The sequence below is a fragment of the Acomys russatus genome, chromosome 11 (assembly GCF_903995435.1).
Source record: "Acomys russatus chromosome 11, mAcoRus1.1, whole genome shotgun sequence".
Classification (NCBI taxonomy): domain Eukaryota; kingdom Metazoa; phylum Chordata; class Mammalia; order Rodentia; family Muridae; genus Acomys; species Acomys russatus.
The window spans coordinates 22,154,920-22,166,990 of record NC_067147.1 but is presented as its reverse complement, the minus strand read 5'-3'; the positions used below and the strand labels follow the sequence as shown (position 1 = coordinate 22,166,990).

The window sequence follows — 12,071 nt, the reverse complement described above, 5'->3', positions numbered from 1 at the left end:
GCAATGGCTTTTCTTCCCCAATACTCACCCATCCTGGCTTACTTCTATGAAACCTACCTGCCACCCTGTCAGCTCTGGTCAGTTTCAAAGGGAAGACCACTGCAGCTAGCTGACAGGTTGAGCTTCTATATTATGGAATTTCATAAAATGAGCTATAAAATTCCAAAGCCAACAATCACATCAACATCTGTTTACCCTGTAAAATCATCTCTACTTATTATCTATTCTATAAAGTGCCTCGGGCTAAACATGGTGGCACACACCTGTAACTCCAGCCTTTAGGAGGCTGAGACAGGAATACAAGTTTTCATCAAACTTTAACTACTAAGAAACAAACACACACACATACATACACACCACACACATTCACACACTCCTATACACATACACACAATACACACCACACACATTCACACACTCCCATACACACACACACACACACACACACACACACACACACACACTATGGCTACCATTTTCTTTCTTAAATGTTGGACCATATTTTATCAGTAAGAATGAAGGATATGGTAGTCTCTGTGTAGTCTAGTAACAGTTGGTAAACCCAAATGAAAATGTAGCTCTTAATTTCAGTCTTACATGTCCTGTCTATGAATTAACAGAATGTAAATATTTCTATACACCACTCATTATTACAGGTAATTTCACCCATTAACTGGTGTTTATTCTAATGATTTGCCTAATGACTTACATATAAACATGAATAAATAGTTATAGCATTGAATCCATAAAAAAGACATGATCTGGTGGACTGATTAGTTGGAGAATTAAGGTTTTGGGGAAAGATATGTGAATATGAATATGAATATAAAAAACTTTTTATAAGGGTTATTAGGGACTCCCCCACCCAATAAAGCAACATTTTTATAAGACAATGTTTGTGAGGGTTTCAGAGAGCACTCATATTTTTTGAGTTGTAATCAAATGCCAGGCAGTGCAGTCTTACTTATTTTTCCCAATCTGTCTTTTCCAAAATGTTACATGCTCAGGATGTTGTTCCATTCTCATTCATTGAAGATACTTGAAGTCCCAAGTCACTTTAAAATTTGCCCAGACATATAGCTAATAGGTATGAGGTTGATACAAGAGTGCATTGCCTTAGGTATTAAGCACTATAGTCTTTGTGACAGCAGTGATGCTAGGCATGATGAGATGGTAGGAATTAGACACTTGAATTCATGAAGGATGGGAAATTTTATACATGACCAAAACTAAATGTTCTGAGACTATAGACTGGCTCTCAAAGAAGATAATGTAGAGTAGACTCTGCCAAGAGGAGAGGCAGGCATCCAAGGGTCTTGGGGATGTGAGGAATTAACAGTCTTGCCAGAGAAATCTCTGAAACACATACTGCATTAAGGCCATCTCAGTAAGGTCCTAGGTCACAAAAGAGCAAATGGTGGGATACAGGCAGGAAAGCTTGTCAGGTGACCCCAACAAGCTTTAGTCAACAGAAGAAGTAGTCCCACCCAAAATCCAAAGTTAAGAAATTTGTTAGGCATCAACTTGTGAGTACATATAACATAATATTAAATCCTGGCGCTGTATCCTACATCGCTAACTTAAGCCCCATGGCTTGAGTTGTTAACAAGATGTTACCTGCTTTCTGTCTTCTAAGATGTCTTAAGTTGTAGAATTAAGAACTAGCATAATGCCAAGACCAAACCTTCCCTCTCAGCCACTCAAGTTAATCTGTGAATCAGATTGTGTACTGGCTAATGACTCATGCAGCTTAATCATTTCTATTTACTTAATCATTACTCAATCTAACATTGAGTCTTTTTTCCAAGAACCTTTATTAAAACAAGTTTCCCACTGGGTGGTGGTGTGGTGGCACATGCCTGTAATCCCAGCACACAGAGAGGCGGAGACAGGTGGATCTCTGTGAGCTCTGGACCAGCCTGATCTACAAAGCGAGTCCAAAACAACCAAGGCCACACATAGAAACTCTGTCTCAAAAAACAAAACAAAACAAAACAAACAAACAAAAAATCTGTTTCCCATGACTTAACATTCTGCTTTATCTCACCAAAGAAAATGGGACCAATATCAAATGAATATAATAAAAAACCTGTTGAGTATAATAATTATCTTTTTTTTTTCAGTGGGATTATCTATCTGAGACTATTTCTGAAATCAATAGTTCAAGGTTTTGCTCTATTTTGATAAAACATGTGTATAGGTCTATAGGCACCATTGTTCTTTCTCATACATTTTGAGATATGGAAACTCTGACTCTCTTGAGCCCCATGTTCCCTGTCCCTGAACAGTGCTTCTACAAATTTTTTTATGTTCTTAAATTCTTCTATCAATTTGACAGACCCAAGGAATGATGTAGGTGGGTTCAATCAACTATATATTTGATTCTGGTATTATTATTTTTTTACATATTTGGACCCTAGAAAGGTCCATTGCAGAATTTACTCCAGCATTTCTGAGGCAAACTGTCTCAGAACCCTTTCAACATCACATATAATTATGTTCCAAGGAACATATAAATATCTGGGAACCAAATATTGGTTATGAATAGCTTTAGTTTTTCTTCCCAACTTTTCATCAGTGGCAAGTCTCCATTCCTTTTTCTGCTCAATGATTCCTCCCATTATTGAAAACAATGACACCAGATGCTTCTTTTGTCCTACATTGTCAACTGTCCCCTCCTTATTGGTCTTTAGCTTTTGTCTTTCCTGATCATATTTTCAGTCTAACATTCTAAACATTCTAAAAATAAGACATTTTCCCTAGCTGTGTGCTAAGACTTTGGTCTATGTTAGAAACATAGACACTTAGTCTCTCCAGCCTCTGTAGATCACCTGAAGATTATGATAAAGTCAGTGGAATGTTGATTCTACTGAGGTCTCCTATCTCCTCTTGGATATGACCCTGGGCCAAGTCCAAGGCCTTCAAGTTCCTGTTCTTCCTAAGGATGCCTCCACTGGCAATGTTTGTAGACCCAGTGGTAGGTCTCCAAACTCATTCTGCTTTCAAATCAGAAATTTTTCTTCCTTGTCTTTTTTCTACTTGTATTTCCACAACTCATAGGATTAGTTTGATATGCTATACTATACAAGATTAAGTATACTATTTAATCTTGCTGCTTAATACAAAATTTAATATGGCTTTCTTTCCTAAACGTGCTTTAAAAAAAAAAAGTTAAAATTCAGATAGCGTTCTCAAGTTATATCCCCCCCCCTCATCATTTATTTGAGATTTTGGGGTTTTTAAAAGTGAAAATTCGCTGGTATTATAAACCAAGATTACTGATTAGGTTTATCAAGGTTTTTAACCTCAGAAAGTCACTTTTCAAATTGGACAGATAAATCACTGAAAGTAGAGTGGCCTCACAATTGCTCATTTGACAAGGGTTCAAGTAGATCAGGCCTCAGCTCCATAAGCAGGTTTTATGAACCTCTCAGTAAAGTTGTCTTTATACTCGCTAGAACTTCTGTGGCAACTGTCAAGCCAATGTCCCTGGGCTGAAAAGCAACACAGGGGATGAAGGAGGCCCTGGGGAGCCTGGAAAATACGATTCTGTGGCCAGGAAGGTGAGAGGCTTGTTGCATGCCTGTGGCCTGACTACAGCGCACCCTACCAAGTGTTCTCTTGCAGCTCTTTACTCCTCTGTCTTCTAGAGTGATGTAGGGCCACGGGGTCCTCCCGGAGTTCCAGGCAGAGAGGGGCCAAAGGTAAGAAAGTCCTCTGTGAGATTTTCAACTACATGAAAAGTAGAGAGTCCCATTCTTAAAGGGCACCAAGTCCTTCTATGAGACTTCCTTTGGCAAGGTGGGCAAAGGCCATGTGCAGATGCTGCCATGGGTTTATTCCCTGATCCTGTCCAAATGGCATATCCCAAGTGTTCTGATGGGAGGGATTTTTTTTCCATTGTTTCAAATGACACTGAAATGGTCCAGTATTAGCTGAAGTCACTGTCTTTTTAGGGAAGCAAAGGAGAGCGGGGTTACCCTGGAATTCGTGGAGAGAAAGGCGATGAGGTAAGCGAGTCTTCTCTGACGAAAGTCGGCTATCGCTTCTCTCTACTTGATGTGGCAGAGGAAAAGCACTGAGTTCTCCATAATGCGTGTTTAATCCCGAGACCATTTAAAACCAAGAGTAGGTAGAGGTCTTAAAATAACACATTTTAGTAGTTGTAGATGCACATTTATCTCTGGTGGTCCAGATGTGGAGACACAAAATTAAGGCTAATAATGACTATGTACGTTATGGTGTTTCTGTTTTCCATTGGTTATCATCCTAGCTCTCACAAGAAAAGAAAGAGGAAGTGCAGATTCACAAAAAAGAAACCTCATGGTAGTGAAGAGATTGAAAGAGTGTATGAAAAAGCACAGGGATAAGAGCATCCCAGAGGCCAGCTGCGAGCTGGAGAGATAACTCTGTGTCGTGATTCAACGTTAACAACCTTGGCTTCTCTATGTCTCTGCTCACCTTCCACACGCTTGGGAGAAATAAACTATGCTGAGGATGTGGGCAGACTGGTTTAGGTCACCCGCTCACCCCAGAACCAAGCACCCAGCTCCGACATGCTTTTGAGATAATGGTGTAATGTTCTGACTGTAAGCCACAGCGGCGCTCAGGATCTCATTCTTGCCCCGCATAATTCACATTAACTCTTAGAAAAACCAATTAGAATGATGAATTGCTGTTAGTTTAAACAGTTTTGGTGCTAATAGTTCTTAATGAAAGTAAGAAAGCCATCTGGCATATATTAACCTTGATGGTAGTATGGAAAATTATGACACTATAAAACAGATCTATTTTCTCGGTTAGAACTGTATTTCGCATTAGATGCTATCATCATTTATTATTGTTTTTATTGATATTCATTGTGTTCTAGAAACCTTTAAGATTTGCTTGGGGTTGTTTTCCAAGTTAAAAATTAAAGAATAAGAAACACAGCATTTGTTTTCATTTATAAATAAAACACTAAAGGCATTTTGTTTTGAAAACAAGTAAGAATTGATGAGCTTTTGCTCCACGAGTTCCACAGAAGGTTTCCGTAAAGTATAAGCACCATAGTGGGATTTAACAGGCAGGCAGGATTGAACCGCCTAGATTCAAGAGGTGGATGTCAGAGACAATTGAGAAGGTAATAAAAAAAAAAGTGGGGGAGATTGAAAAATAATTGGAATTTGGGCTTTTTATATGTGACTCTGTTAAATTCACTGAAAGTTAATTTTTGTTGATTCTGTGAGTTATTTTTGCCATCTTGGTGAGCTGAACCCATAGTTAACATTCCTCCATAATTCAGTGTGTCCTTTCTTAGGGACACTTAGTGCACTCTTTGACACGAATCACACAAAATTCTGCAGAGAACTCATTAGAGTTCAGGAGGCTCTTCTCTCTTTTTTTTTTCCACATCACACACATAACACAAATAAACATGGCCCAACACACTGACTCAGTCAAGCCATTAGAGAGGAACAAGGCAGCACACCTTTTGTCTCTCACACAGATCAATGACAGCAAGAAATTGCATCATCTACTTGGACTCAGAGAATACCTTAGTTACACACCTTGTTGGTTTGTTTAAAGGAGTAAAATATTAACCAACAATATATACATTTCCAACTGGCCAACAGACTATAGTGTGATAACAGACATGCATTGTCTCTAATGTTACAAAAAAAAAAAAAAAGACATTTATTCTTCATTCGGTGGGAAAGGTACAGAGGAAGCTCATATCTTTTGGAGATCTAATTTTAGAAGCATCAATTTGATTTAATACATTCAAGGAATCACCCATTTGTCAATCACTGAAAGGTGTGTCCTCCAGGTTCTTCTCATGTATTGCTGTACAATTCAGCATCAATTTGCACGGTTGCTAACAGCACAGATCCTATCTTTCCTAGCCAGAGAAAATTCTTTCTTGGTTGTATGTCATCATATAATAATAAGTGGCAAGACATGAAAATATAATTGTCATAAAGTATATCAATACCTATGCAATACATTTTAATGTGTCTTTGAACTTGGCACTATGTGCTAAACCTGACTCTTTTGGTCTTGAATGTCTGCTTTTTAAAATAGCCATCTTGTCTTCTAAAACCATCTTATCATTCCTTACACCTCGAGAGCAGCTTTCACTTTATTACAGAACTTCATGTGCCTGAGTGAAAGTCTGCTGAGGATGGTGGTTTGTACTTGTGTGGTGTTTTTATTTTAAAGTCTAATGTGGTCATCAAAGGTTAACGAGTCCCATGCTTAGAAATCAGACAACCTAAAAAGTCATTCAGTATCTCTAGGCTGACTCAAAGTTGAGATTCAAAGTAGCAAAGAGAGAAAGATATATGCACATGCATATCTGAAACATGTACATGTAGGAAAATTATGGAAATGGAAATATTTTAAGATAAAGAAACTTATGATACATGTGCATAAGCTTCAGTCATTGAAAAGTACCATTCCCAATGGAAAATTTTCCTTTCTACTTGCAAAATTATAAAAAAAAAAAAAAGGCAGTCTACCCATACATATGTGAATGGTCCACACATGCACATGTGTGCACATGTGCACATAGCAAGCCGGGGGGGGGGGGTAATAAAACCTTGAATAAAGAGTGTCTACATTCTTCAATATAAATATACACAAGATTTTTGCCTGTCTCATTACATGAGGCATTTCAGCACACTCAAGGAGATTTTTTTTTCAGTATTTCTTCATAACATACCTGTCTTAGCTACTTTTCTATTCTATGAAGAGACACCATGACCAAAGCAACTTATAAAAAAAGAATACAATTGGGGGCTTGCTTACTGTTTCAAAGGGTTAGTCCATAACCATCATGGTGGGAAGCATGGCAGCAGGCAGGCAGGCCTGGTGCTGGACCAGTAGCTGAGAGCTCACATCCGATGCACAAGGACAAGGCAGAGAGAGAAGGAGTCGGAGCCTGGCATGGGCTTTTGATACTTGAAAGTCCACTCCGAGTGACACGCCTCCTCCAACAAGGCCAGCCTCCTAATCCACCACCCACCAATAGAGACCAAGCATCCAAATATAGGAGGCAACTGAAGCCGTTCTCGTTCAAGCTCCCACAGTATCTCATGAATGAACCTGAAGTTAGCATGTGATCTCATTTTGTATTAGACGAACTGAGCTTGTTCTTAAGCCTATTGGTACAAAGAACTCTGATCCAGCTCAGTCCTGTTGACATCCCATATGTAAAAATACAGTCATTGTGTCATATCACTTTGCCTGTTATTTATAATGGCTATAAAAATTCATCATTTTAGAAGAATAGAAGGAGGAGTTCTATTATAAAAGATAATATTAAGGTAGCACAAAAAAATACTTTATTCAATAACAGAGATTAAATCTTGAAAGAATGATACCACTCAATCCAGAATTTGGGTATTGTTTGTTGTTGTTGTTGTTTGGGTTTTTGTTTGTTTTTGTTTTTTGCTGCTTATTTGTTTGGTTGATATTTACACTCCTGGAGATCAAGGACTGAGCTTTATGCCTGCTAGGCAAGTGCTGTACCACTGAGATACAACCCCAAACCTTTGTCTAGAATTTGATACATTTATGTGAATCTGAAACAACAAGAGGGTGATTAATTTTTTTCCTCTAGTTAAGACATGATCTAAACCTCTTACACATAAATTAGTAAGCACACAAGACAACAATAACCTAAAACTTATGTCTTTTCCCACCACACACTGAGGTGGTAATGGAGATATTATGTATGGTCCACAATCCAAGCCCCAGAAAGACCCTGAAAATACTGGAAACTCACAGGGGTTGGCAATAAATTCACCACACCGCAAAATCTGACACAAACTCAGACAGGTCTGGTCTGTTTTCCCCATCCTATTAGAACATTATGCTCTTCCCTGGAAGTATTTATGTGTTGTTAGAAAAAGCTACAGCAGACACCAGTGCGTTTGTTTCACACCGCTCACAATGGATGCAGTTACCTGTACCAAAAAAAAAAAAAAAAAATCTGAAAATCCAGAATTCTGAAACAAACCTGATCATAAATTTTCAACATTAAAAGTTGCTCTGATAAAAATAAGAATTCTCACCTTTTTAAAAATGAGTTTATAACTACTAATGGTTTAGTACTTACAACATTTCCATATTATGGATTTTATGCAACTAAATGCTCTGTAGCGGTTGTCTTAATTAGATTTTTATTGCTGTAAAGAGACAACACGACCAAAGCAACTCTTATAAAGGAAGATAACTGGGGCTGGCTTACAAATTCAGATGTAAAGTCCATTGTCATCATGGTAGGAAGCATTGCAGCCTTGAGGCAGACATGGTGCTGGAGAAGGAGCTGAGAGGTCTATATATCTTGATGCACAGGCAACAGGAGACTGTGTGCCACACTGGGTGGAGCTTGAGCATATATGACCTCAAATCCCACCCCCACAGTAACACACACTTCTTCCAACAAGGCCTCACCTCTTAATAGTGTCACTCCCTATGGCCAAGCATTCAAACTGATGAGTCTATGGAGGCCATACCTATTTAAGCCACCGCAATGGTACACCTGGTAAAGAAATAAAATTACTTTCTGAATGTCTTCCCAAGAATAAATAAATGTGCCAGATTTTTTTTTAGTCCAATACATTTAGTTATTATTATCCTGCCAATCCAAGGAAGGGGCTTGAGGAAAGACCTTGACACTGATGATGCTTAAGCCTTAATTTTACAGTTAGATCCACAGGTGTTTTTCTAATAATGAACTGAACAGTTTTTCTTATAATGAATCGAGAAGATAAACTAAATACATCTTAAAAGCTTTTCTACTTTACCAGTAGCTAAATGAAGCTTTGGTGTAGTCCACTGTTCCTCTACTGGCATCTTGCCAACTCAAAGCCTGTATTTCCCTGCTTTCGTAGTGGATAGTTCTCGGTGATACTCCTGCTGCTTGCTGGGTAGAAGATCAGAAATGCTGTCTGAGTCACCAAGCAGATTAAATTACCCTTGTCAGAGATGCCATGCCATGGCATTTTAGCTTGCCACCCTTATTCTTTGAAGTGGATATTAAGGGACTGGAGAGAGGTCTCGGTGGTTAACAGCACTTTCTATTCTCCAGAAGCCCCGGGTTCAATTACCAGCCCCAAGATGGGGCACACAACTATGGTATAACTCAGCTCCAATGTGCTCTTCTGGCCTCTGCAGGCACCAGGCACACACTTGGTACCCAGACATACATGCAGGCAAATACCCATACAGGTGAAATCTTTTAAATTAAGTAGATATTTATAAGTGGTATATATCGTTACTTGTTTAGTTCAGTTCTATGATTAATTTTTCAATAAAAAGTTTTTTTGAGTTGCAAAAATGATTTGTTCCCTAAAATAAATGTTATGATAGAAGCTCGGGTTTTTTTTTTCAGGGTCTTCAAGGAGTTCCTGGCCTCTCAGGAGCTCCTGGCCCAACTGGACCCCCTGTGAGTATCTGCTAAGCCGGTTCTCTTCAGAAGTTACGACTGTGGGAATGGTGCAAAGTACATTAACATTCCTGCTGCCTTCAGAGCTCTGTATTTCTAGGTAGCTCAGTCACTGCCTAGAAAAGCAGCCTCCTCCAGCCTTCCTCTAAGATTGGTTAAGCCTGCTCAGTGTCCTGGAGACTTCTTGTCAGAACTGTCGCCAACCCAAAGAGCAGCCTCTCACTCTGTTAGAAATAGAAAGTTAGACACACAAGTGCATTCTCTCCTTGGCTATAAATTTTGGGACTAACCTTGGAAGAGATATTCAGATGCAACCCAGGCAGAGAATTTTCTAAAGAAAAATAACAGGCCAAAGATTATCAGCTATACTTTTTATTTCTATATGTGAATTTTAAAATCTGTTTCACTGCCCCTTGAATACAGCAGTACGGGCTTTGGGGTTATCTTGTTTTCCTGGAACGGAATCTGTTTTCATTCCCAACCTGCCAAACCCAATCTCTTATTTAGAGTTGAATTCTAAGCAGTCCTAAAGTTCAGTTGCCAGATAAAAGACAGGACACACGATCACACTTGAGTTTCAGACCAACCAATAATGTTGGTAAGTTTGTCCTGAATAATGCATTTTCCTTGCTAAATCAACTCCACTCAGTCTCAAATTCTCTGTCTCTTCTTTTAAATTTCCCATGCCAGTAAGTTATTTTCACTCTCAAAGAAGAACATGATCATTCCTTAATGTTTTGAGTCATGAGTTTGCCATAATTAAAAGTTTATCGTTTATGCTTGCACCTCAGTATGTCAAACAAACCTATATAGTAAAACTTAAAATTATGAAAGAGGTCCATAAAAGAAACCACAAGAATTAGCGCTAACTCTGTTCTCAAAGAGGAATTAAAATTAACTTTTGTTTTCCTTTTTACAATGCAGATCACATAACTCAATATGCACATTGTTCATTCTGCAGAGTCTTAGGGTATTTAAAATGTTGATCACTACCAAAATTATACTTCATTTAGAAAGACATAATGTTATGTAAATTGCCATTTAAACAGCAAGGCTAAATTCTTAAGTGTATCAAAAGGTTCCAATTAAGGTCATTAAATGTGGTTGGCCAAGGTGGAAAAAAAAAAAACCCACAGATAAGAATGTTACTCTTCCAAGGGCTTATCAGGAGAACACAGCTGTCATATCAGCCTGAAGAAATATAAGCTTATAGAACTGATTTAATTAGGATCAAATAACCTTCGAAATGGGTAAGTTTTAGTGACCACCTTCCAACACCCTTTGACCGCTGACTTTTTGGTTCTATAACAAACCCACCTTTCCATTTCACAGGGCTTAACAGGAAGAACTGGACACCCTGGTCCCACTGGATCAAAAGGTGACAAGGTATAGCGGAAATCGGGGCTTGGGTTAGGGATAAGGTTGGACCATTTACTGAGAGATCGACGTAGTCAAGCACAGCTTACAGAGCAAATGATGTCAGGAAGTGGCTATTCATGAGGTGGACTTGCAAAGATGTTGGTCTAAAAGTGGGTTTAAGCACAGGAGGTGTGTCCCTCGAGGAAAAGAAGATGATGACAATGGGGTTGGAGATAGATAGAAAACCCAAACTGGATCCTAAAGGGATAAAGCTAAGGCAGATTGTAGTATGTTAGAGACTTCCATCTATGGCCGTGTCTTGGTTTCTTTGGGCCTTTGTAACAAAATAGTATAAATTGGCCCTAAACAGTGTCTCTCACAGTCTCGGAAGCTGGAAAGTCCCTTGGTGTTTTTGGCAGCTGGCGGGGCCCACTTTCTTGTTCACAGAGTGCATGTTCTAAATGAATCCTTGTGTAGTCTGACTGTAACTAAGCTCTCTTGGGCTTCTTTATAAGGGCACAGATCCCATTCATGAAAGTTCCACCCTACGACCTAATTGTGTCCTAAAGGGCCCGTCTAATTCATCACTCGATGAATTGGGTTCACGCTGTAAGTTTGGGGGAGGGGCACCCAACCATTCTGAGCAGGCTCCCTGGCTTCAGGGGATGCCTTGCTGGCTATCAAGACAAGGGCTTGTGAGACTATCTAGAAATGCTGTCCCTAGAAGGCCTTAGTGGGAACTGACTAAAAATATGCTCCCTGGGAAGGAGATTTGTGTCAGTTACTTTAGTTGCTAGGTCAAAGTCTCTGAATGAACAGCCGAAGATAGGAAGGGTTTGCTTGGGCTTACAGTTCAAGACTGCAATTCATCCTGGTCATGGTGGAAGGAGAATCTTGAGATCTTGACGTCATACTATACTTGCAGACAAGAAGCGGAGGGAGAGGAGTGCTGGTGTTCTGCTCTCTTATTCCGTTGGGACTCCAGCCCGTGTGGCTATGATGTCCTTATTCAGGGTGGGTTTTTTTCCCCACTCTACTGAAAATTTCTGAAAGTGTCCTCACAGACACACCCAGGGGTGTGTTTCCATGGTAACTCTAAATCTCATCCAATCAGCAGTGAATGCTAACCACCACCGCTCACAGCTGGACACACGTGCTGTCACTGGGAAGGAAGACCAACAGAACAAGAGTGTCAAGCTGTCCTGGCTTAGGATCTAATGTGGTATTACAGCCACAGGCCAGGCATGGCCAACAAATGGGTAAAATAAATTAAAACTAT

The 12,071-nt window shown here is 39.4% G+C and overlaps 1 protein-coding gene across 1 annotated transcript in view; it reads left to right on the top strand.

Moving 5' to 3' along the window:
* Positions 1–12,071, top strand: part of Col19a1 (collagen type XIX alpha 1 chain) — a 326,054-nt gene that overhangs the window by 271,646 nt on the left and 42,337 nt on the right. Inside the window, exons 32-36 of the mRNA XM_051152999.1 lie at positions 3,459–3,563; positions 3,651–3,704; positions 3,957–4,010; positions 9,380–9,433; positions 10,766–10,819. Coding sequence (XP_051008956.1) covers positions 3,459–3,563; positions 3,651–3,704; positions 3,957–4,010; positions 9,380–9,433; positions 10,766–10,819 — 321 coding nt within the window. The remainder of the gene's footprint in view (positions 1–3,458; positions 3,564–3,650; positions 3,705–3,956; positions 4,011–9,379; positions 9,434–10,765; positions 10,820–12,071) is intronic.